The sequence below is a fragment of the Drosophila novamexicana genome, unplaced genomic scaffold (assembly GCF_003285875.2).
Source record: "Drosophila novamexicana strain 15010-1031.04,08,12 unplaced genomic scaffold, DnovRS2.1 tig00001059-arrow-arrow-pilon, whole genome shotgun sequence".
In the NCBI taxonomy this organism is placed as follows: domain Eukaryota; kingdom Metazoa; phylum Arthropoda; class Insecta; order Diptera; family Drosophilidae; genus Drosophila; species Drosophila novamexicana.
In genome coordinates, this window is record NW_020824837.1 from 1,695,762 (window position 1) to 1,718,164 (window position 22,403).

The 22,403-nt window shown below is 44.7% G+C and overlaps 3 protein-coding genes across 5 annotated transcripts; 1 reads left to right on the forward strand and 2 right to left on the reverse strand.

Annotated features, from left to right (window-relative positions):
* The first annotated feature begins 2,529 nt into the window (after window positions 1–2,529).
* Window positions 2,530–7,254, forward strand: LOC115765863. The gene is made up of 3 exons (XM_030709593.1): window positions 2,530–3,122; window positions 3,195–3,311; window positions 3,507–7,254. The coding sequence occupies exons 1-3, from the start codon at window positions 2,721–2,723 to the stop codon at window positions 6,936–6,938; spliced, it is 3,951 nt and encodes a 1,316-aa protein (XP_030565453.1). The 5' UTR covers window positions 2,530–2,720; the 3' UTR covers window positions 6,939–7,254.
* A 7,517-nt stretch (window positions 7,255–14,771) lies between these two features.
* LOC115765922 lies at window positions 14,772–22,158 on the reverse strand. 3 transcript variants are annotated; one of them, XM_030709668.1, is made up of 7 exons: window positions 21,879–22,158; window positions 21,369–21,545; window positions 21,128–21,307; window positions 20,975–21,073; window positions 16,429–16,520; window positions 15,760–16,377; window positions 14,772–15,685 (listed from the first exon to the last, which is right to left on the reverse strand). In XM_030709668.1, the coding sequence occupies exons 2-7, from the start codon at window positions 21,516–21,518 to the stop codon at window positions 14,959–14,961; spliced, it is 1,866 nt and encodes a 621-aa protein (XP_030565528.1). In that variant the 5' UTR covers window positions 21,519–21,545; window positions 21,879–22,158; the 3' UTR covers window positions 14,772–14,958. The 3 variants fall into 3 exon arrangements, with proteins under 3 accessions (XP_030565528.1, XP_030565527.1, XP_030565529.1); XM_030709667.1 differs by lacking the exons at window positions 20,975–21,073; window positions 21,128–21,307; window positions 21,369–21,545; window positions 21,879–22,158 and adding exons at window positions 16,674–16,853; window positions 16,915–17,091; window positions 17,425–17,704 and having other exon boundaries at window positions 16,429–16,619; XM_030709669.1 differs by lacking the exons at window positions 20,975–21,073; window positions 21,128–21,307; window positions 21,369–21,545; window positions 21,879–22,158 and adding exons at window positions 16,674–16,853; window positions 16,915–17,091; window positions 17,425–17,704 and having other exon boundaries at window positions 15,148–15,698; window positions 16,429–16,619.
* Window positions 18,035–19,576, reverse strand: LOC115765924 (dnaJ homolog shv). Its single transcript, XM_030709671.1, has 2 exons — window positions 18,256–19,576; window positions 18,035–18,186 (listed from the first exon to the last, which is right to left on the reverse strand). The coding sequence occupies exons 1-2, from the start codon at window positions 19,265–19,267 to the stop codon at window positions 18,131–18,133; spliced, it is 1,068 nt and encodes a 355-aa protein (XP_030565531.1). The 5' UTR covers window positions 19,268–19,576; the 3' UTR covers window positions 18,035–18,130.
* Window positions 22,159–22,403: the final 245 nt, after the last annotated feature.

A 22,403-nucleotide genomic window follows, 5' to 3' on the forward strand; every position in this document is an offset into this window, starting at 1 on the left:
CTGCAACTTGTGCTTTCGCTGACCGCTGCCTGCTGCGCCTGCTGGTCACAGGTGGTCAGCGGCGGCGTCGCCGTCGGATTTCGTGTCAGTCAGTGGGAAAACCTAAAAGCAGTACATTTCATATGCAAGGCTGTCTAGCTGGGGGCGTGGTCGCCACAATTAATATTTTTGCTTTGAAGTACGTGTGTGTGAGTGTGCGTGTAAGCGCGCGCGCTCGTGTGTGTGTGTGCGGCACACTTTGTTGTGGGCGTTGACATTGAGCGTCGTCCGGCGTCACGCCCAACCGTGTACTCCAGACGTGCTGTCGTCGGCCCACTGTCCCTTTGCGACACTGCACTGTGGCTGAAATGTAATCGGTCTCCGTTAAAAACAATAACATTCGAAAGAATTCATTTTTGTTGCAAAAAAATATATTTAACATTACCAGTTTCTGTTAAGACAACAGCTGTTAATGCAAATACTGTAAAATAACAAAATGTTGCATATTGCATAATACATTTAAAAACAAGTAAGAGGTTCTAGTCGGGAGCTCCCGACTAGGGGATACCCTAAACCCTCTTCTTCCAACATCAAATGCATATATATTCTATTTAAGAAGCGATATGTCAAGTTTGGTGACTCTAGTTCTTATTATTTACCAAAATTGCCCAAAAACAGGATATCGATATAGATTTTTATCGATTGCTTGGAAACGGAGTAAGTTATCGATTATCGATCTGCGCGGGAACTAGGAGCATCTACATCTAAAAAATTTCAAGTCTCTAGCTCTTATAAGTTCTGAGATCCTTGCGTTCATACATACGGACGGACGGACGGACAGACAGACGGACATGGCTAGATCGACTCGGCTATTTATGCTGATCAAGAATATATATACTTTATGGGGTCGGAGAAGCTTCCTTCTGCCTGTTACATACATTTGGCTTTCGCACAAATACAATATACCCTTATAATGGGTTCAGGGTATAATAATAAATTTAACATAGCCAATTGCTGTTAAAAAAACAGCTGTATGCTAACATATGTTAGCTTAATATGTTCAAATAAAAGCTGTTAAGCGAAAGGTTGAGAAAAATATTGACAAGCTGCTCTCTTGATGAAATACAGAGAACATCAAACTTGCTTAACAAAGAAGAAGTTAACTTAGCCAATTTCTGTTAAGATAATTTACAGAATTCCTACAAATTGCATATATTATACAATTCTTTTGTTATCGGATTCCAATAAGATACGAAGTCGGCTGTTTGTCAGCCAGAAATCAGGAACTCCGTCTTAAAGTAAATGCTTGAAAAGAGAAACTTTTCAAAAAATATAAACAAAGTATAATTGTTTCGTTTTTTACCCCGTTTATGCCATTGTGCATTGTCCATGTTTGCCCTGCGCTGGGTGGCGGCAATCGTTAATATTTAATGAACAATCGCATTTCACAAAGTTGAAGCGAGTTCGTTTTTTCATTTTCTGCTGGCCAGAACGGGTTGGTTCTAAAGAGAGGGAAGGGGGGGGGGGGTGTTATTCCCATCCAGCTAGCCAGCATTTAGACATCAACCCCATTGACACACTTGAAAGAGGACCTGCGCGTGGCTCGTCGTGCCGCGAAATGCGACATTTATGACCATTAAAGTCGCCAGCTACAACAACAACAGCAAAAACAACAACAACCCCAATAAGGGTTGGGGTTGGGGCTGGAGGGTGGCTTGGGGCTTTTCCATTTTTCATTTAAATGCCATGGAATAATTGCTTTTTCCTGTAGTGCAGCGCACATGTGTTTGTCTTTCTCTCTGTGTGTGTGTATTGGCAAGCGGGGATGGGGCATGTGGACGGGGGAGGCACTGTAAACAAAGCATTACTTGCACACACACACACGCACACGCTTATACACACACACACACACAAATATACCTATATAAAGGTTAATTGTCAACTCTCGTTTTTATGCCCTTCAAAAAAACCGCATAAATATGTTAACTATGTTTCAATCATGCATAAAAAAGAGATTAGATCCCAACAGAAATTAGAGAGTTTTATGTTCCATATAGAAAGCGGTTCTTAGGCGACATCCATATTAAAAAAAATATACAATGTTCGACCAGGAGCAATTTATGATAAAGTATTTCAACTTTAGTCGAAAGTGAACATCAATTTTTGCCAGCTTATTTACATTTTTTATAGTCCTGGAATCTTCAGTTCATAATATATATGACATTAAAGAAGATCAAACAAAAGCTCCCATTCCAGGTCTCTCAAAAAGAGAAGGAAGAAAGAGCAGGAAGAATGTGGAGGAAGAAATAGATGGAAGAAAGATAAGGACGAGAGGGAAGGAAGAAAGAGATGGAAGATAGAGAAGGGAGAAAGAGAAGGAGTAATGCGAAGGAAGAATGCGAAAGAAGAAAGAGAAGGGAGACAGAGTAGAAGAAAAAGAAGGGAGAAAGAGAAAGAAGAAAGCGCAGAAAAAAGAGAAGGAAGAAAGAGAAAGTGGAAAGAGAAGGGAGAAAGAGAAAGAGGAAAGAGAAGGAGGAAAGAGAAAGAAGAAAGAGAAGGGAGAAAGAGAAGGGAGAAAGAGAAGGAAGGAAGAGAAGGAATATGTGTGAGGGCTGCTTGGCTTTAGGGCATCTGCTAGTCGTGCACACCCTGCGGGAGCACTCCCACTTTTCGCAGCTTTTATTTATGTGCCTTCGCACTTGACTTATGTGGCTCGACTTTTTGCATTTACAGCTGGCAACATGGACTCGGCCGCCATGGCCATTGCTGTGGGGGGCGGCGGCGGCAACTCTGGCCCTGGCAGCAGCAGCAGCGCCAGCAGTGGTTATGGCAGTGCCACAACCACGCCCACAACGCCAATAGGCACAGGCGGCGGCCATTATGAGGGAACGGCAACGCCAATGGCCACCATCGCCACGGTGGCGCCCTTCTACAGCGAAGCCCTAACCAGCCTGGATGCCCATCATCAGCGACAGCAGCAGCAGCAGCAGCAGCAACAGCAGCAGCAAACGCACTTTTATCATCAGAATTATAATTATGGAAGCCTGGATGCGTACAACTACAGTGCCTACAATTACAATGCGGCCAGCAACTATTCGAGAAGCTACGAGAAGCTCGCGCCCAAATACAATAACAACAGCAGTGTCGGGGGCGGGACCGGGAGCGGAGTCGGCGGCGGGGTCGGGGTTAACATGATGAGCAGCAGCAAGCCACAGGCGGCAGCCACGCCCTTTTATGCACAACCCCAAGCGCTGGGCATGGCCATGTCCATGCCGAGCAGCTATGCCTACGAGGCCTACAAGTACAAGATGCCGCCGCAGCAGCAGCAGCAGGTGCAGCAGCAGGTGCAACAGCAGGTGCAGCAGCAGCAGCAGGTGCAATATCAGAGCATGGCCATGCAACAGCAGAAGCCAAGCCAACAGCAGCAACAGTTGCTGCCACAACAGCAGCAACAGTTGCAGCAGCAACAGTTGCAGCAGCAACAATTGCAGCTGCAACAGCAACAATTGCCGCCACAACAGCAACAGCAACAACAGTTGCTGCCGCCGCTCGAGCCCAACTATGCCGCCATCAAGCCGAGCAGTCGCTATGGTAATATGCCGCCGGCAGCGGTCTATGCCAGTCCGAACGCACCTGGCAGCGTACCGGCACAGGTAGCCGGCGGCGCCTACTACGACAAATATGCCATGTCCCTTTACTCGCCGAACGGCGCCGGGCTGAGCTTCGGTGCGCCCGCGCCGCCGCTCTACAGTCCGCCGGAGCTGCAGTCGGCGGAGTCCGCCTACCGCAAGTCCAGCTGGAATGTCGACTACAATGCGGCCAATTGTCGCGCCGCGGGCAACGGCAATGGGAATGGAAATGGAGGCGCCTATCATCATGGAACTGGCAGCGATTTGTACTACAAGTACGAGAAGTACCCAACGGGTCAGACGTCGTCGTCGTCGGCGGCGGCGGCGGCGGTGGCGGTGGGCAGCAATCCGTATCAGGCGAACCTGAGCTATGGCGCACGCGGCATGTGGCCGGCAAATCCGGTGGAACAGGCGCCTCCGCCCAGTTCCAGGCAGAGCTGCTGCACGCAGTCGTATCCGCAGCAAAGCTGTTATTATCCGCGTAATGGCTATGGAGCACAGCCGCCTCCTCCACAGTATCCCAGCCAGGTGAGCGGCAGTCACAAGCTCAAGCATCCGACTGATCTCTACGGCAGCTACGAGCCGCTGGGCTATGGCTATGCACAGCCGGGCGGCAATGGCGGCGCGCCCAATCCTGTCACGCCCAGCAATAATAGTCGCGGCTATGTGCCGCAGCTGGGCGTGGGCGTGGGCATGACCATGGGCATGGGCGTGGGCATGGGCTTGGAGGCGAACGTGAGCACCGCCTACTACAATGATCTCGGCAGCCTGGACAGCGGCTATGGCCAGCAAACGCATCGAACGCCGCCCTATCCCCCCGCCGCCGCCGCCGCCGCCGGCTCGCTGGAGTATGCCTATCGCAAGCGGGCAAATCCCAGCAGCAACTGTTATCTGGAGGCGCCCGTGGACAGCTATGTGGGCTACGATCTGCACGCAAACTCCGCCGCGACACATTATGCGCCGCAGCCGCAGTTGCCGCAGCAGCACAAGCCGGAGTCGCCGCCCAGCTCGAATAGCTCCAATATACGTGACTTTCTGTCCAGCTGGAACGATGACGAGGAGGAATTGCCGCCGGCGCCCGTCCGACTCGAAGCTGAGCTACAGCAAACTACGGCAGTTGCTGTGGTTGCGCCCGTGGCAGCTGCTCCAGCTCCGGCTCCATCACTTGCCACGGCGTCCGGCTTTATGTACGAGACGCTGGCGCCAGCTGGTCCGGTGGCCACGCAGGTCAATGATTGCCCTAGCATGAATCTGCCGGACATCATTATCGATCATCATCATGAGAAGTCCAACGTGGGCCAGGTGGAGGACTCCTTTGGCAGCTTTGATGTGGAAAAGGAACTGGACGAGCTGCGCCTGAAAAAGTGCGGCATCGAGGCCAGCGAATCGCAGCCGGGCGACACGGATGCCCTGGCCGAAATACTCCGAGATCCGGTTGTGGCGCAGGAGGAGCCGAGCTTGGAGCTGCCGCTGGCCAGCCCGCTGCTGGACCCGCCCGCCATTGAGTTCGATCAGAGCAACAGCAACTCGAACGGCTCCACGTTCGAGAAGGAGTACGAGACGTTCATACACAAGATCGGCGGCAGCGACAGCGAGGTGGAGGAGCCAAACAATGCCCAGGACGACAGCGAGTATCGCCACAAGTTCTACAAGCGCAAGCGCCGGACAACGGAGCCAGCGGAGCCGACGGAGCTGAGGGAGCCAACGGCTGATGTAGCTCCTGTGGAGTCCGCCCCGGCAGCTGCTCCGATCTCGCTCTCGCCGAAGGCCTCGGCCCGGGCGAGTCGCCAACGGGTGGCGCGACGTCGTCGCAATCGCATCAAAATGCTGAAGATACTCGAATTCGAGAGTCCCAAGATCAAGCATCGCTTCTATTTCCGCACGCTGAAGCTGCTCCGCCGGAGATATGCCCTGAGCCGGATGCGGGAGCAGCGCGGTCAGCGGATGCGGCGACAGCTGGCGCTGCGCACGGCGGAGCATCGCCTGCCGCTGATCAAGCGGCAATATGCCAGGCGGAGTCCACGCAGCCTGAGGGGCTTGGGCGGTACGGAGACCGCCGTTTCGGATCGGGAGACGGTCATCAAGCGTGGCTATGCCTTGCGGGAGCAGCCACAGATCTTGGAGGAACAGCAAAATGGCTGCGACTCGAATCATACGCTGCAGTCCGTGGGCAGCTTCAAGGGCTTCGACGATGTCGAGAATACGCATCTGTCGCCGAAGGCCAAGCTGTGCGCGGACACGGAAACGAAGGTGGATCGGAATGTGGACAAACAGCTGGAAATACAGCGCTGGCTGCATCAGAGTACGGAGCAACCGGCCGCGCAAGAAGTCCCGAGCAATATCCGCTTGAACTCAGCCGCTACCTCCTCCGCCTCCTCCTCTTCCTCCTCCTCCTCCTCTTCGTCCTCGTCTGCCAGCTCGAGCAGCTCCTCGTCCAGCTCCAGCACGAGCAGCAGCAGCGGCGGCAGCTGCTCCGGCGAGGAGAGCGACTTCAATGAGATGGCCGCGCTGGAGAAGGAGCTGTCGCTGCCCAAACCGACGCCGGAGCCGGAACCGGCGCTGCTGCCCAGCAGCAGCAGCGACAGCCGGGCGCAAGTCTCCAACAATGACATAGCCAAGCTCAAGCAAATTCTGGAGAGCGATGACGACCTCGAGGAGGAGCAGCAGCAGCAGCGGGAGCAGGAGCCGACCAACAACGTACCAAAGCTAAGTGACCTTAGTAAAATTGCCTTAAATAGTTCCTTAAAAGTTAGCGACTTAGTCATAAGTGAGCCGGGTGTGTCCATGGAGGCGACGGCGCCGGTTACGCGCGAGCTGAGCGTCGAGGAGGCGCTGGCCGAGATGTATCAGCAAATAGGCGTCACCTCCGATGCGGACGAAACGGAAGATGAAACCGAAATTGTGGCCAAGCAGCTGGAAGGCGCCTCCGCCGCCGCCTCCGTAGCCAATGGACAGGATGTGCTGCTCATTAATCTTGCCGAGATTTTCGATAACAACAGCAGCGATCTGTACGTGGTGCAATGCGACATGAATGAGAACATATTGGGCGTGGTAGCGGACGAACTGCAGCCGGAGCAGCCGGCTCAGCCGGAACAGGAGCAGGTCAATACGCTGCAGCTAATCGAGCTGCTGGCCGAGCCGGAGCCACAGTTTATTCACCACGAGGAGGTGGTGCCGGACAACTACAAGAGCTTCGAGCGGCGACAGTTCCTCAAGTATCTCCACGCCAAATATGTCCAGAACAATATCAGTCGCTTCTACCATGCCCAGCGCGTGCTCAAGAAGTACAGAAGGCGACGCCTGGCTACGTCCAGGAAGACGCGCTGTTAACCAAAGATAGCTGCAACACACACACACACACACTCTCACACAAACACCCGAAATACCCTTCATCAAACGGAGCACTGGGAACAGGATTTGGCGACGGAGTCGTCGGACTTGTCGTTCTAGCGTGAAAAATCAACTTGGCGTGCCTAATGGATTAGAAATTTGAATTCAAATTATCCACACACAAACAAACACACACCCTCACACTCACACACACCCGTACATACCCCTCACACACCCCCTCACACACACACATTTCGAGAATCTCAAAAGACTTGTTTATGTAAAATCAAATTTGTTGGCATTTTTTCAATATGCATATACCCTATATATATGCGCGCATATACCCTATATGCGGGCATATATCCTATATATATTTAACTTATTTTAATAGTTTTTCGCTTATTTAAATTGTATATACATATGAAATAGATATTTCTCAATGCAAATATGGGCATATCCAGAGCCAGGCATTAATATAATGTTATGAAAAAAGGAATTGAAAGGAATTGCTAACTACGGCAAGCCGAAGTTTGTATACCCTAACAGCTTGCAGTTAAGCGAGACAAATTGTTGCAGCTCGTAATATCCATTTATTTGGTTGAGCTACGTTAAAAGACAGCAAAGCCAGATAAACCTTAAATTCTAATTTGCTTTTGCTTAAGCCTAAATTAGTTAATTTCATACTACAACAATTGGTTTTATTGAGCTCTTTAGCCTAACTAACTGAAGATATATCCTATATAATATAATCGCAGACTTTGCCAAAAATTTAAAGCAGGAAAAGCTCTTTCATTTATTTCTAATTCGTTCTGAACATGTGTTTTGCACGCTTTGCTTGCTTTTCTCTAACTTCTCATTGCTTGCCGCTTGTAATTCTCAACAAGTTAAAGCTGTGAAGGCATAAGAACTTGCTTGCAAAAAGTCGTCAGCAAAGTGTGTTGATGAATGAAAGTTTTCCTACCTTGATTAATTATATATATATAATAATCAATATTGATAAGTTGTCTTTGATTGATATTACAATATCTACTCAGATTGATTTTATTCAATTAAATGTTAAATACTTGAGCTTTCTTACCCGTAATTTTCTGATCCATTCATAAGCTGACAATTTTAATTGATTTGTTCTATGTTCACAATGGAATCTGGCCTGGTCTTGCCCATATTTGTCACCCTATATTTGAATGTTAAGCATATAGATTATATATTATTATATATATATATATAAATACTTTAGATAATTGTGCAATATTTTGACATGCAATTAACGTGTTTTTAAATTAATTTTAAAATTACAAACATTACAAATTCGAATCTCGTGCAGCTTAGTACCGGCCAGAGGGCGGGCGCGTACACCTGGCGTATACGCAATTAGCTACCTATGCTTATATGTGTGTTTGTGTATGTGTGCTTGTGTGTGTTGGTGAAGCTCGCGTGCAATTAGGTTTTAAAATCGAGCGCATATGTCATTTCAGCCATATATTAATACTTATCTATGTATACTTATAAATTTGTACGAGAGCGAGCGAGACAGAGAGAACACTAAATATATATTTTTGTTTTTTTTTTTATTTTTTTATTATGTTTTTATCAGTTAAGTGTAACAGCATTTTAGTCGGTGCGGTTAAATTTAAAGTGCCGCTCGTCAGAGGTCAAACAGCAGATAGCGAGAGATAGAGACAGTTACAGATACAGCCAGAGATATCGCGAGAGAGATATATATATATAGGGTATAGTATACTCTGTATGTGTGCGTGTGCGCGTGTGTGTGTGGTCTGTTCCTTGCGTGTTGACACACAAATTGTGTGTAATTATGACCAGGTATAGCCCTTTTTTTTCTTTTTTATTTCAAGTTGATGGCCATGTGGTTTTAAAAAAACAGCTAAGCAGCAATACGCCCCGTTTCCCAGCTGTATACCCTGTTCGGTTAAGTTCAAAGCGAGCTTGTTGCGCTGTCGCTTTTATTTGTGCTGCTTTTAGCTTAAGCTTTACATTTTCTCTAAGCTTTTGATGTTTCTTAAACATACAAAATGTAAAGAAAATATAAATATCAAATATTTACACACACAGACACTGCAGCCAAACAGAGTATCTAGCAGTCGGCTTGCCTCGACTCTCGCATTTTTACTTAGTTTATCATCGTTTTGAAATAGTTGCCTTCGATTTAAGTTAAGATTTTCGCCAACTGCCTTTGTTCAATGAAGGCCACCAAAATGCAGCCTAGACCAAAAATATAAAATTAAACAAAAAAAAAAAAAGAAAAATCAAGAAGGAGGAGAAGAAGAAGAGGTATACAATATATATATAGAACGAAAAACTGTTAGAGTAGCAATTGGTTCAGTTAGTTCTGTGCTTAGTTCAAGACTTTGTTTTTGTTTTAGTGCAATTTATGTTAAGTTGGGAATTGTTGAAAATATAACTAAATATATATATATATATACATATACATATATAGAAATACGTGTATATTTAAAGACTCTTAAATGGCCTTGTTTTTCACAGAGAATCGTTTACAAATATTTACTATATATATTATATATAGTATATGGAGAGCGATCCGGAACTGTAGATAAACCAAATGATTTGTTAATAGAATTCGCAATGCAGCTGCTATTTCGATATGCTATGGCTTATATAAGACTAGAACAGATCGAATATATATAGCTAAACTGCAACAAATCTCTAGCGAAACACACACATTCCAAAGGACCAAAACAATTGAAAAACAAAAACCAAACACTAAGCAAATGTTATTTACATAAATCTATAATTATTATATAATATATTAAGAGGAAAAACTTTCGAGTACACGTTGTTTTTTTTACCTCCTAATTCATCCAAAATTGTGCAATATTTTATTAAAAAGAAAAAGAAGAAAAGCAAATCAAATTAAATAGTTTAATGTAATACGCTTAATTTTAGTACAAAAGCAAATATCAAATGCAAAAATGCCCACTAAATGTAATAATATTTATTCTACTACGATATGATCTATGCAAGCTGTAATATGTATGCCCCATATTAAAACTATATATATAACAACAGTTATATTTATATATGTATATCATCTAAATGTCCTTCACGCCCACATTCTATATCTATATCTATATCTATATATATATATGTGTAAATTTTAATCTATGACTATTTATATGCCGTGTACATCTCGAGAGTTTTTTTGTTCATTAATAGCCTTTTTTAGACCCTAAGCATTATACGATATGTCCAAATTGTGACTATATATATATATATATATATATATATAAATATAAATAATTTTCTGTAAATCTGAGTGTCTTTTTGAGCGTATATTAAAAAAAAAAATATTCAATATATTAGTTGGAAAAATGGAAAAATCCACTAAAAAACAATTGATTGAAATAAATGTTTTATGTACATGTTATTGCAAAATGAAAAAAAAGAGTCTTATTCTTCCTAGTTTTTCTTGCCAAATTGATTTAGAGTCCAAACCATGAACAAAAAGCCAAATCTCGTGAAAATCGGATGAGATTTGACTGAGTTATGGGAGTGGGAAATTTGACCAATGTCTATATGGGATATTTTGGGGTACGATTTACACATGAATTTCGACCAAAAATTATGTTGCCAGATTTTGATGCCAAGTTGATTAAGAGGCAAAATCATGAACAAAAAGCCAAACCTCGTGAAAATCGGATGAGATTTGACTGAGTTATGGGAGTGGGAAATTTGACCAATGTCTATATGGGATATTTTGGGGTACGATTTACACATGAATTTCGACCAAAAATTATGTTGCCAGATTTTGATGCCAAGTTGATTAAGAGGCAAAACCATGAACAAAAAGCCAAACCTCGCGAAAATCGGATGAGATTTGACTGAGTTATGGGGGTGGGAAATTTGACCAATGTCTATATGGGATATTTTGGGGTACGATTTACACATGAATTTCGACCAAAAATTATGTTGCCAGATTTTGATGCCAAGTTGATTAAGAGGCAAAACCATGAACAAAAAGCCAAACCTCGTGAAAATCGGATGAGATTTGACTGAGTTATGGGGGTGGGAAATTTGACCAATGTCTATATGGGATATTTTGGGGTACGATTTACACATGAATTTCGACCAAAAATTATGTTGCCAGATTTTGATGCCAAGTTGATTAAGAGGCAAAACCATGAACAAAAAGCCAAACCTCGTGAAAATCGGATGAGATTTGACTGAGTTATGGGGGTGGGAAATTTGACCAATGTCTATATGGGCTATTTTGGGGTACGATTTACACATGAATTTCGACCAAAAATTATGTTGCCAGATTTTGATGCAAAGTTGATTAAGAGGCAAAACCATGAATAAAAAGCCAAACCTCGTGAAAATCGGATGAGATTTGACTGAGTTATGGGGGTGGGAAATTTGACCAATGTCTATGTGGGATATTTTGGGGTACGATTTACACATGAATTTCGACCAAAAATTATGTTGCCAGATTTTGATGCAAAGTTGATTAAGAGGCAAAACCATGAACAAAAAGCCAAACCTTGTGAAAATCGGATGAGATTTGACTGAATTATGGGGGTGGGAAATTTGACCAATGTCTATATGGGATATTTTGGGGTACGATTTACACATGAATTTTGACCAAAAATTATGTTGCCAGATTTTGATGCCAAGTTGATTAAGAGGCAAAACCATGAACAAAAAGCCAAACCTCGTGAAAATCGGATCAGATTTGACTGAGTTATGGGGGTGGGAAATTTGACCAATGTCTATGTGGGATATTTTGGGGTACGGCTTACACATGAATTTCGACCAAAAATTATGTTGCCAGATTTTGATGCCAAGTTGATTAAGAGGCAAAACCATGAACAAAAAGCCAAACCTTGTGAAAATCGGATGAGATTTGACTGAGTTATGGGAGTGGGAAATTTGACCAATGTCTATATGGGATATTTTGGGGTACGATTTACACATGAATTTCGACCAAAAATTATGTTGCCAGATTTTGATGCCAAGTTGATTAAGAGGCAAAACCATGAACAAAAAGCCAAACCTCGTGAAAATCGGATGAGATTTGACTGAATTATGGGGGTGGGAAATTTGACCAATGTCTATATGGGATATTTTGGGGTACGATTTACACATGAATTTTGACCAAAAATTATGTTGCCAGATTTTGATGCCAAGTTGATTAAGAGGCAAAACCATGAACAAAAAGCCAAACCTCGCGAAAATCGGATGAGATTTGACTGAGTTATGGGGGTGGGAAATTTGACCAATGTCTATATGGGATATTTTGGGGTACGATTTACACATGAATTTCGACCAAAAATTATGTTGCCAGATTTTGATGCCAAGTTGATTAAGAGGCAAAACCATGAACAAAAAGCCAAACCTCGTGAAAATCGGATGAGATTTGACTGAGTTATGGGGGTGGGAAATTTGACCAATGTCTATATGGGATATTTTGGGGTACGATTTACACATGAATTTCGACCAAAAATTATGTTGCCAGATTTTGATGCCAAGTTGATTAAGAGGCAAAACCATGAACAAAAAGCCAAACCTCGTGAAAATCGGATGAGATTTGACTGAGTTATGGGGGTGGGAAATTTGACCAATGTCTATATGGGCTATTTTGGGGTACGATTTACACATGAATTTCGACCAAAAATTATGTTGCCAGATTTTGATGCAAAGTTGATTAAGAGGCAAAACCATGAATAAAAAGCCAAACCTCGTGAAAATCGGATGAGATTTGACTGAGTTATGGGGGTGGGAAATTTGACCAATGTCTATGTGGGATATTTTGGGGTACGGCTTACACATGAATTTCGACCAAAAATTATGTTGCCAGATTTTGATGCCAAGTTGATTAAGAGGCAAAACCATGAACAAAAAGCCAAACCTCGTGAAAATCGGATGAGATTTGACTGAGTTATGGGGGTGGGAAATTTGACCAATGTCTATATGTAATATTTTGGGGTACGGCTTACACATGAATTTCGACCAAAAATTATGTTGCCAGATTTTGATGCCAAGTTGATTAAGAGGCAAAACCATGAACAAAAAGCCAAACCTCGTGAAAATCGGATGAGATTTGACTGAGTTATGGGAGTGGGAAATTTGACCAATGTCTATATGGGATATTTTGGGGTACGATTTACACATGAATTTCGACCAAAAATTATGTTGCCAGATTTTGATGCCAAGTTGATTAAGAGGCAAAACCATGAACAAAAAGCCAAACCTCGTGAAAATCGGATGAGATTTGACTGAATTATGGGGGTGGGAAATTTGACCAATGTCTATATGGGATATTTTGGGGTACGATTTACACATGAATTTTGACCAAAAATTATGTTGCCAGATTTTGATGCCAAGTTGATTAAGAGGCAAAACCATGAACAAAAAGCCAAACCTCGCGAAAATCGGATGAGATTTGACTGAGTTATGGGGGTGGGAAATTTGACCAATGTCTATATGGGATATTTTGGGGTACGATTTACACATGAATTTCGACCAAAAATTATGTTGCCAGATTTTGATGCCAAGTTGATTAAGAGGCAAAACCATGAACAAAAAGCCAAACCTCGCGAAAATCGGATGAGATTTGACTGAGTTATGGGGGTGGGAAATTTGACCAATGTCTATATGGGATATTTTGGGGTACGATTTACACATGAATTTCGACCAAAAATTATGTTGCCAGATTTTGATGCCAAGTTGATTAAGAGGCAAAACCATGAACAAAAAGCCAAACCTCGTGAAAATCGGATGAGATTTGACTGAGTTATGGTTATTTATATAGGTGTGGAAATATCTATATTTGTCTGTGTGTTTGCATGCGTGTGTGTGTATGTTTGTATGTGTATATGTGTGTGGGCGTGTGTGCGTATGTGTATGCATGCATGTATGTATGCATTTGTGTATATATGTATGCATACATGTTTGTTTTCTAATACCAAACGCAGACCAAGCTCATTTGTCGCTGTGCTGCAAATTTAAATAAAACGAACTTCTACCAAGTGCTCTACTCCTCGATTCTCAAAAGTTCAAGTAGGCTCTGCAGGTTTTCATGCTTAGCTAGTAGTGTAGTGCCTTTTTTTTTGGTGTTTTTTTTTTGGTGTTTTTTTTTGGTGCTTTTTTTTTGTTTTTTTTTTGGTATTTTTTTTTTGGTTTTTTTTTTGGTGTTTTTTTTTTGTTTTTTTTGTTGTTTTTTTTGTTGTTTTTTTTTTGTTGTTTTTTTTTTGTTGTTTTTTTTGTGTGTGTGTGTGTGTATGTATGTATGTATGTATGTATGTATGTATGTATGTATGTATGTATGTATGTATGTATGTATGTATGTATGTATGTATGTATGTATGTATGTATGTATGTATGTATGTATGTATGGTATGTATGTATGTATGTATGTATGTATGTATGTATGTATGTATGTATGTATGTATGTATGTATGTATGTATGTATGTATGTATGTATGTATGTATGCATGTATGTATGTATGTATGTATGTATGTATGTATGTATGTATGTATGTATGTATGTATGTATGTATGTATGTATGTATGTATGTATGTATGTATGTATGTATGTATGTATGTATGTATGTTTGCATGCTTGTCTGTATGTATGTATATGCACCAAGGAGGGATGCACTTTTCGGGAAGTGTGAAATGATTGGACGGTATTCAAAGAAATTTCTTACAAGCGTTTTTGCGATTTATCCACACATGCAAGTGGAATTTCCTGGAACTCCGCCTTAACGTGCGCCATCATCACACGAGGTAACTACAGTTATATTAATAATAACAATAATTTCACATTTTCTTCATAATATAGCAATATATTGCGATTTTATTCGATTGTTTTCTTTTTTTGTAGAATTCAAAAATACAGCACAGTTCACAAATCTAGAATTTGCAGGCTAAAGTAAAAAACCAACTGGGTTTAGGTTGTTCTCTCGCTCTATCCTTCTCTCTCTCTCTCTCTCTCTCTCTCTCTCTCACGCTGTCGCTCTCTGCAACTCTTTGGTCTCTCTTTCTACTCGTACTTGTCGAAGTAGCGCTTCTTCAGATCCGGCGGATAGGTGACATATATGTAGTGCTCATTCTGTCCACCTACCTCGCTCTGCACAATCTCGTGCGTGGAGGAGGAGCCACGCAGCGATTGCTGCGAGGCGCCCACATGACGGTGTCGCGTGTCCAGCGGCCGCGGATGCGTATTGTAGTGACGCGGCGGCTCACCAGAGACACCACCAGACGTGCTGACATTGCTCACCACGCTTGTGGCTATGGGCCGGCCGGAGCTATTTGTATAGTCGCGTCGGTCTAAAATGTCCTGTGGGTAGACCAGGCTGGTCGAGTGTCGATGCAGCGGCGTGTTGGCGTTGGATGACGAGCCCCCCACTTGCCGGCCGCCTGCCGACGAGCTGGTTGGCGTGCCCTGACCCCCCGACGCCACCACCGACCCCGCCGCTGGACACTGATCGGCGATGTACGTGTGACGCGGACTGTGCCGATGATATTGCACTGGTTCGGGGTACAAGTCGCGCGCCTGCTGCTGTTGCTGTTGCTGGTAGTAGAACTGTTGCTGCTGCTGCTGCTGCTGTAGGTCGGCAGTCCGACCAGGTGTCGCGCCGGCGTCCAGCTGCAGCTCTTGCTGGGTGGCATAGTCGTGCTGGTAGTGGTGCGAGGGATGGGGCATGTATATGCTGCCGCCGGTTCCGACGCCGGCATAGTGGTTGGCATTGATTGTCGTTTCTTCGGAGCTGAAACAAATGACTTGGGGTTGGCTCAATCTCAAATGGGCTGGGGGCTATTGCTGCGGCCGTGCCACACTTACTCAAACAGTATCCAAATGATGTAGTAGCAGAAACAGATGCCCGTCGATAGCACGAATATGAGTATGACAATTAGACCCCAGGGAAAGGCACGTGGTTCCAGCGGGCCATCCTCCCAGTACCGATCGCATGTCAGATACCAGCAGACCGCCTTGTTCATCTCCTCCTCCATCTCCTTGAACGACTGATCCGACATAGCCAGCAATAGGCCGCCAATGCAGCTACGTAGCAGCAGCTCGCAGCGTGCCTTCAGCTTGCTCAGCTCCTCCGGCTTGCAGTTGACGCGCACCTTGGCCTGGCCGTTGCCAGCGTCCGAGCTCTTGGCGGCATCTGGCTGACCGCTGCCCTCTCCGTCGCCGCTCTGTTCCGCTTCCGCTGTCGCGTTCTTCTTGGACTCGGTCGCCGGTGCGGCCTGTGCCGCACGCTTCAGATGCGTCTGACTCAACTCCTTTAGCTTCATTAGCAGCTTCTCACCGGCGGATTTGGGCTTAGCCGCAGAGCCATCCTCGGCGCTGTTGGCATCTGCGGCCAACGGTTGCTCCTTGCTGGGACTTGGCTTCTCTTGGAGTAATTGACGATTTTGTACTTTAGCTGCACGTGTGGCACTCAATGTGGAAGTTCTGCAAGGAATTGGTTCAGCAAACAATTCTATTGAAATATCTGAGACTTGCCTTGGTATTAAACTCAAGTATGCGGCATTCGCTTTGGCCAGTGCGGAGTTCTGACCCAGAGAGTCACCCCAAACTTCGATATCGGTGACAATGTGCTGATCCCCAAACTTAAGGCTAGAAGCGTCCTCCGTTTGGAATACCTCGCAGCGCATTATATCGCAAAAGTCGGCCAGGCAAACGGCCTCCTCTGCCTAAAAGGAGTTGAACTTTAGATGGATACACTTTCCCAGTTAATCAAGCCTTACCTCATTGATGATGTGCTTGTGGCGCGTATCAAAGTGCAAGTCCAGATACTTTTCCTGATAGAAACTCTTGCCACAAAGCCGACAGGTCCACTGTGTGGGCCGATCCCGCTGCTTCTCATCCTGACGCGGCGCAAACACATCTCTCAGCGGATGCAGCGGACACTCCAAGGGCAGCTTCACCTGTGCGAAACACCTGCATCAGTACGGCTCTTTTTAATATTATTTTGTTTATCGACTTTACCTGATGCTTATCCAATATGGGCGTCCACTTGGAGCGCACAATCTTGCGCACCAGACGGCTGTTATCTCGCGAGCAGAGTATCTTGATGACGTTGGATGGCGGCCATGGTAACAGCAACAGAACAAAGATCAGAAATTGCCTGGATGTCATCAAGTGGAGCAAGTGGACGAATGCAATCTGTAATGGTTGGGCAAATGCAATGCGGCTGTGGGCCAGGACCTACTGACCAACTGGCCAATTAATAACGAATGCCGCCCACTTAGTAGCCCTGGGCACGCAATTGCCGCCGGTTGCCACCCCTGGGCAGCCTGCCTGCTTCTGAGTCTTTACTTTTTTTTTGGGTCAGCTCAAGCAAAAGGGGCAACGCGCACAGAAAATCGATAAAGGAATGCGGTCGAGCGGGTGAAAGCGGGCGGGGGGGTGGGTGGACTGGCAGGCAGGCAGGCAGTTAAAGCCAAGCGTTACTTGGCAGGCCTTTAAAAATTGGCATCGACTAGCATAAGCACTCACCTTGAATTGGTGTATAATCAGGCGACATGCATTACTTTTATGCAATTTGTTGTTGCTGCAGAATGGTTGCTCTTGAATTTTTAATGCAAATCTTGAGCAGCCCTTTTTTTTGAGGTTAGGTGCACTTGTAACGGTACTGCCTGCCAAATGCAACCAAGCCACTTAAATGTTTACGACAAACTAATTCAAATTAACAGTTGTTAAGTAGCGTTTTCTTGTTTTTCTTTTTTCTTTCGTTCTGTTATAAATTAAAGCTGCAGCGCCGTTGCTGAACGTCCGCACTGCTGAAAATTTCTGCGCTCTTTAGCCCGCAAGCCGCGCGCTCTCTTGCCCCCCTCTCTCACACTCTCTTACTCAAGCTCCAGCGCCTTTTTGTCCTGCGCCGAATTTAACAGCTGTTGGCCAGCGTTGCCAGAAAGTTAGCGCAGCATACCCTGTACACGAAAGTCAGCATACCTTGCATACTCTCAGGCCTCACAAATGAAATAATTTTTTTTTTTAATTTAATGTAATTTATTTTGTTTTTTTTTTTCTGTTCATGTTGCTACAGTCGTTTGTGGCTTGTGGAACGACCCCGAATCGATTTATATTTTACAATTACTAGACTATATTAAGGTTTTGCACACAACTTCTACTGGCAACAAAAGTCTTCGACACCTACAATAAATACTACTTAAAGTATAGCCCTGGTTCAAGTCCGAACGATTCACAATCCATTGTAGATCCGATTTATGGACGACTGTTGGAGTATTTTCTTGAGCGCTGCAAAGAGAAACAATACAAGTTTAGAAGTTGCTGTCGTTAATTAGAGATTCGGATTTGGTCGCCTACCTTCTTTGTCTTCCTCGGTCAAGTCTTGCTTGGGGAACTCCACATCGAATGTTATGTAAAGATTGCCCGTCAGATTGTTGTTCTCAAAGTTGGGCATGCCCTCGCCCTTCTTGCGTATGCGTGCGCCTGGCCAGGTGATTTTCTCGCGCGTCACGCCCACACTGTGCCCGTCCAGATGCTTAATCTCCATTGTAAAACCAATGAGTGCATCCTGCAGGCTAATGGTCACGTTCGTGTACAAATCGTCGGCCTTGCGCAGGAAACGCGCGTGTGGCATCTGCTGCACACGGACAATGAGATCGCCGGGCTCGCCGTCAATATGGGGCTCACCCTCGGCTACGAAGCGTGTCTCCTGGCCATCGACCATGCCCTGTTCCACCTCAATCTCTAAGGTGCGCTCCTCGTTGACCAGCTTCACGTTGGGGCACTCATCGCAAACGGTTTGCTGTATCATTTGGAAGCGTCCGGGACCCAAATTGCGGGTGACCATCTCCTGCCGGCAATTGCATTTGCGCGTGCCGGAGGCGGGCTTCATCACTGGCTTGTTGCGCACAATCTCCACAAAGTTGCCCGAGTAGAGTTCCTCGAGGGAGACATACAAGTTCATCACAATGTCGGCGCCGCGGGGCGTATCATGCTGGTGCGGATCACCGTTGCCAAAATGAAAGCCAAAATCGCCAAAGAAACTGGAGAATGGATCGCCGCCATGGTCCATCATGCCCTCCTTCTTCAGGCACTCCTCGCCGCAGCGATCGTAGGTCTTCCGTTTGTCCGCATTCGAGAGCACCTCGTAGGCTGCGCCAAGATCCTGAAATTTGGTGGACGCATCCGGATCATCTTTGTTTTTGTCCGGATGCAGCTCTTTGGCCAGACGCCTGTACGCCTTCTTTATTTCATTTGTGTTGGCATTTCGCTTCACATTGAGAATCTTGTAGAAGTCTCGCCCCGCCAGCGCCTCGTCTATCAGGAGGAGCGCCAGCTGCACGAGTAGCAGGCCCTTGATTAGCTGCATTCTGTGTGTGTGTTAATTAGGCTACGTGGTTAGTCTTCGCTGTGTGTGGTTTTATTCAATTGAACATCATTTGCTGGTCTTATGAGTGAATTTCAGCTCGTCAAAATAACACGGCTGGCAAAAATTATCAAAAAACTATCTATGATTGTGTGTGTGCGTCGTGGTTGCCGTTGATTGGTCGAAACCGGCGTGGCGGTGCTGCCACCTAATCATATATTCCAGCTGTTTGTGTTCTTAGTATTTTCACTTGTCTGCGGTCACACTGAAAACACATGTGCAAAAATAATCGGTAAAGCTTAAAACAAAAAGATTAGATTTACAAAGAGAATTTTTATTTTGCTATAAGCTTTCTCTGTGCTTACTATATATTAAATGTAGATGTACTGCTTTTCAGCTGTTTTCTGATTAAATTATCGCAAAATAGAACCTTCACTTGCATGCCTATGTGATATTCTCTAACGATAAATGACATAAACACTTAACAGCTGTTTTAACACAACAGCAATTAAGTGGCTTAAGAACCTGCCATTCTAAAAATAAAAAGTCGAATCGGAAATATATAATGTTAATTCAGCTGTTTCTGGTAAAGCTGTTTAGCACATCACAATGTGAGCTAACTATTACTCATCTCTAGGAACAGTGCTGGTAAACGTTGCATGTTTTTGCAGCAGTGAGCGCGAGTGTTTTTTATTAATTTGTTGATTCTGGCGTCTTAGTTAACTTTAGCTGCTGTTCCAGAGAGCGCGCCAAAGCCAAATAAGTGTCCTTATATATAGTTGTGGTTGTTTGTCCTTGTTAAAGCCAAGGAATTTCAAAGCCAACCGCAAATTATGCTCAAGGCTGTCTATGAAACGCAATAATTAAGACGACGAAGAAGCGGGTCGAGGATAGCGGGCGGCGTCTTCTGTGTTATTGTGTATAAATTAACAAAAGTGGTGAGTAACACTAGTTAATGAGCTATACATATATATATACATGTGTGCTGCGATTAATTGTGCAACTTAAGCTGCGAGCTTGCATTATTCTCAATGATTCATGTGGCTTAGAGTTCGATATGGCGGCGCACCCTTGTCGGAAATGGTTATCTTTAGTTTTAAGCAAAGTCCAAGCGAACAAAGGAGTCTATTTAAATATGTACATTTATTGTATTTACAGATTGTCGCACTTTGTTTACTTTATTTCTAAACGCACAAAGTAACAGTTGTGCATGTACAGTTAAAGCTTCAATAACGGGCAGCCTGCTTGGCTTGTTCCATTATCATCATCATCTTCTTCTTCATTATCATCATCTTCATTATCATACTATTTGAGAAACTTAGGAATGTGCCAAACTTGTGTAGACTGTTAAAATCGCGAACTAACTTTATTTTTTGATTATTTTTTATTTATTTTTTCTATATAATACACATTACCCGCAGATACAGCACTTCGATTAAGCTTAGGATTAGCTGTTAACTTATCTACTTGCATGCTTTAACTGTTAACTTATCTGTATATACAAGTGCACGTTTATGTAGTTAACGCTCCCATATCGAAATAATCGTTAATCAGCGAAATGTTTTTAGCTACGCCTATCTTATCACGGCTATAAATAATGGCCCTTGCCTAGAACTAACCCTGAACTTAAACGGGGGGTCGACCCCGCCCAATATTGTATATATGTATATCTTGGTGAGGGCGGGCGTTTGAGGGGCGAGCTGTGCTGATGTGCTGATCCCCAAACTTAAGGCTAGAAGCGTCCTCCGTTTGGAATACCTCGCAGCGCATTATATCGCAAAAGTCGGCCAGGCAAACGGCCTCCTCTGCCTAAAAGGAGTTGAACTTTAGATGGATACACTTTCCCAGTTAATCAAGCCTTACCTCATTGATGATGTGCTTGTGGCGCGTATCAAAGTGCAAGTCCAGATACTTTTCCTGATAGAAACTCTTGCCACAAAGCCGACAGGTCCACTGTGTGGGCCGATCCCGCTGCTTCTCATCCTGACGCGGCGCAAACACATCTCTCAGCGGATGCAGCGGACACTCCAAGGGCAGCTTCACCTGTGCGAAACACCTGCATCAGTACGGCTCTTTTTAATATTATTTTGTTTATCGACTTTACCTGATGCTTATCCAATATGGGCGTCCACTTGGAGCGCACAATCTTGCGCACCAGACGGCTGTTATCTCGCGAGCAGAGTATCTTGATGACGTTGGATGGCGGCCATGGTAACAGCAACAGAACAAAGATCAGAAATTGCCTGGATGTCATCAAGTGGAGCAAGTGGACGAATGCAATCTGTAATGGTTGGGCAAATGCAATGCGGCTGTGGGCCAGGACCTACTGACCAACTGGCCAATTAATAACGAATGCCGCCCACTTAGTAGCCCTGGGCACGCAATTGCCGCCGGTTGCCACCCCTGGGCAGCCTGCCTGCTTCTGAGTCTTTACTTTTTTTTTGGGTCAGCTCAAGCAAAAGGGGCAACGCGCACAGAAAATCGATAAAGGAATGCGGTCGAGCGGGTGAAAGCGGGCGGGGGGGTGGGTGGACTGGCAGGCAGGCAGGCAGTTAAAGCCAAGCGTTACTTGGCAGGCCTTTAAAAATTGGCATCGACTAGCATAAGCACTCACCTTGAATTGGTGTATAATCAGGCGACATGCATTACTTTTATGCAATTTGTTGTTGCTGCAGAATGGTTGCTCTTGAATTTTTAATGCAAATCTTGAGCAGCCCTTTTTTTTGAGGTTAGGTGCACTTGTAACGGTACTGCCTGCCAAATGCAACCAAGCCACTTAAATGTTTACGACAAACTAATTCAAATTAACAGTTGTTAAGTAGCGTTTTCTTGTTTTTCTTTTTTCTTTCGTTCTGTTATAAATTAAAGCTGCAGCGCCGTTGCTGAACGTCCGCACTGCTGAAAATTTCTGCGCTCTTTAGCCCGCAAGCCGCGCGCTCTCTTGCCCCCCTCTCTCACACTCTCTTACTCAAGCTCCAGCGCCTTTTTGTCCTGCGCCGAATTTAACAGCTGTTGGCCAGCGTTGCCAGAAAGTTAGCGCAGCATACCCTGTACACGAAAGTCAGCATACCTTGCATACTCTCAGGCCTCACAAATGAAATAATTTTTTTTTTTAATTTAATGTAATTTATTTTGTTTT

What these genes read in the sequence shown, in the direction of transcription:
- LOC115765863 (XM_030709593.1), top strand. Translation starts at nt 2,721, where the DNA reads ATGGACTCGGCCGCCATGGCCATTGCTGTGGGGGGCGGCGGCGGCAAC. An exon ending in AATACAATAACAACAGCAGT is followed by an intron (nt 3,123 to 3,194) that starts GTCGGGGGCGGG and finishes AGCAAGCCACAG; the next exon opens with GCGGCAGCCACGCCCTTTTA. An exon ending in CGCCGCAGCAGCAGCAGCAG is followed by an intron (nt 3,312 to 3,506) that starts GTGCAGCAGCAG and finishes CAACAGCAACAG; the next exon opens with CAACAACAGTTGCTGCCGCC.
- LOC115765924 (XM_030709671.1), bottom strand. Translation starts at nt 19,267, where the DNA reads ATGCAGCTAATCAAGGGCCTGCTACTCGTGCAGCTGGCGCTCCTCCTG. An exon ending in GACCGAGGAAGACAAAGAAG is followed by an intron (nt 18,187 to 18,255) that starts GTAGGCGACCAA and finishes TTCTCTTTGCAG; the next exon opens with CGCTCAAGAAAATACTCCAA.
- LOC115765922 (XM_030709668.1), bottom strand. Translation starts at nt 21,518, where the DNA reads ATGACATCCAGGCAATTTCTGATCTTTGTTCTGTTGCTGTTACCATGG. An exon ending in TTAAGTTTGGGGATCAGCAC is followed by an intron (nt 16,521 to 20,974) that starts ATCAGCACAGCT and finishes GGGGATCAGCAC; the next exon opens with ATTGTCACCGATATCGAAGT. An exon ending in TACTTGAGTTTAATACCAAG is followed by an intron (nt 16,378 to 16,428) that starts GCAAGTCTCAGA and finishes AATTCCTTGCAG; the next exon opens with AACTTCCACATTGAGTGCCA.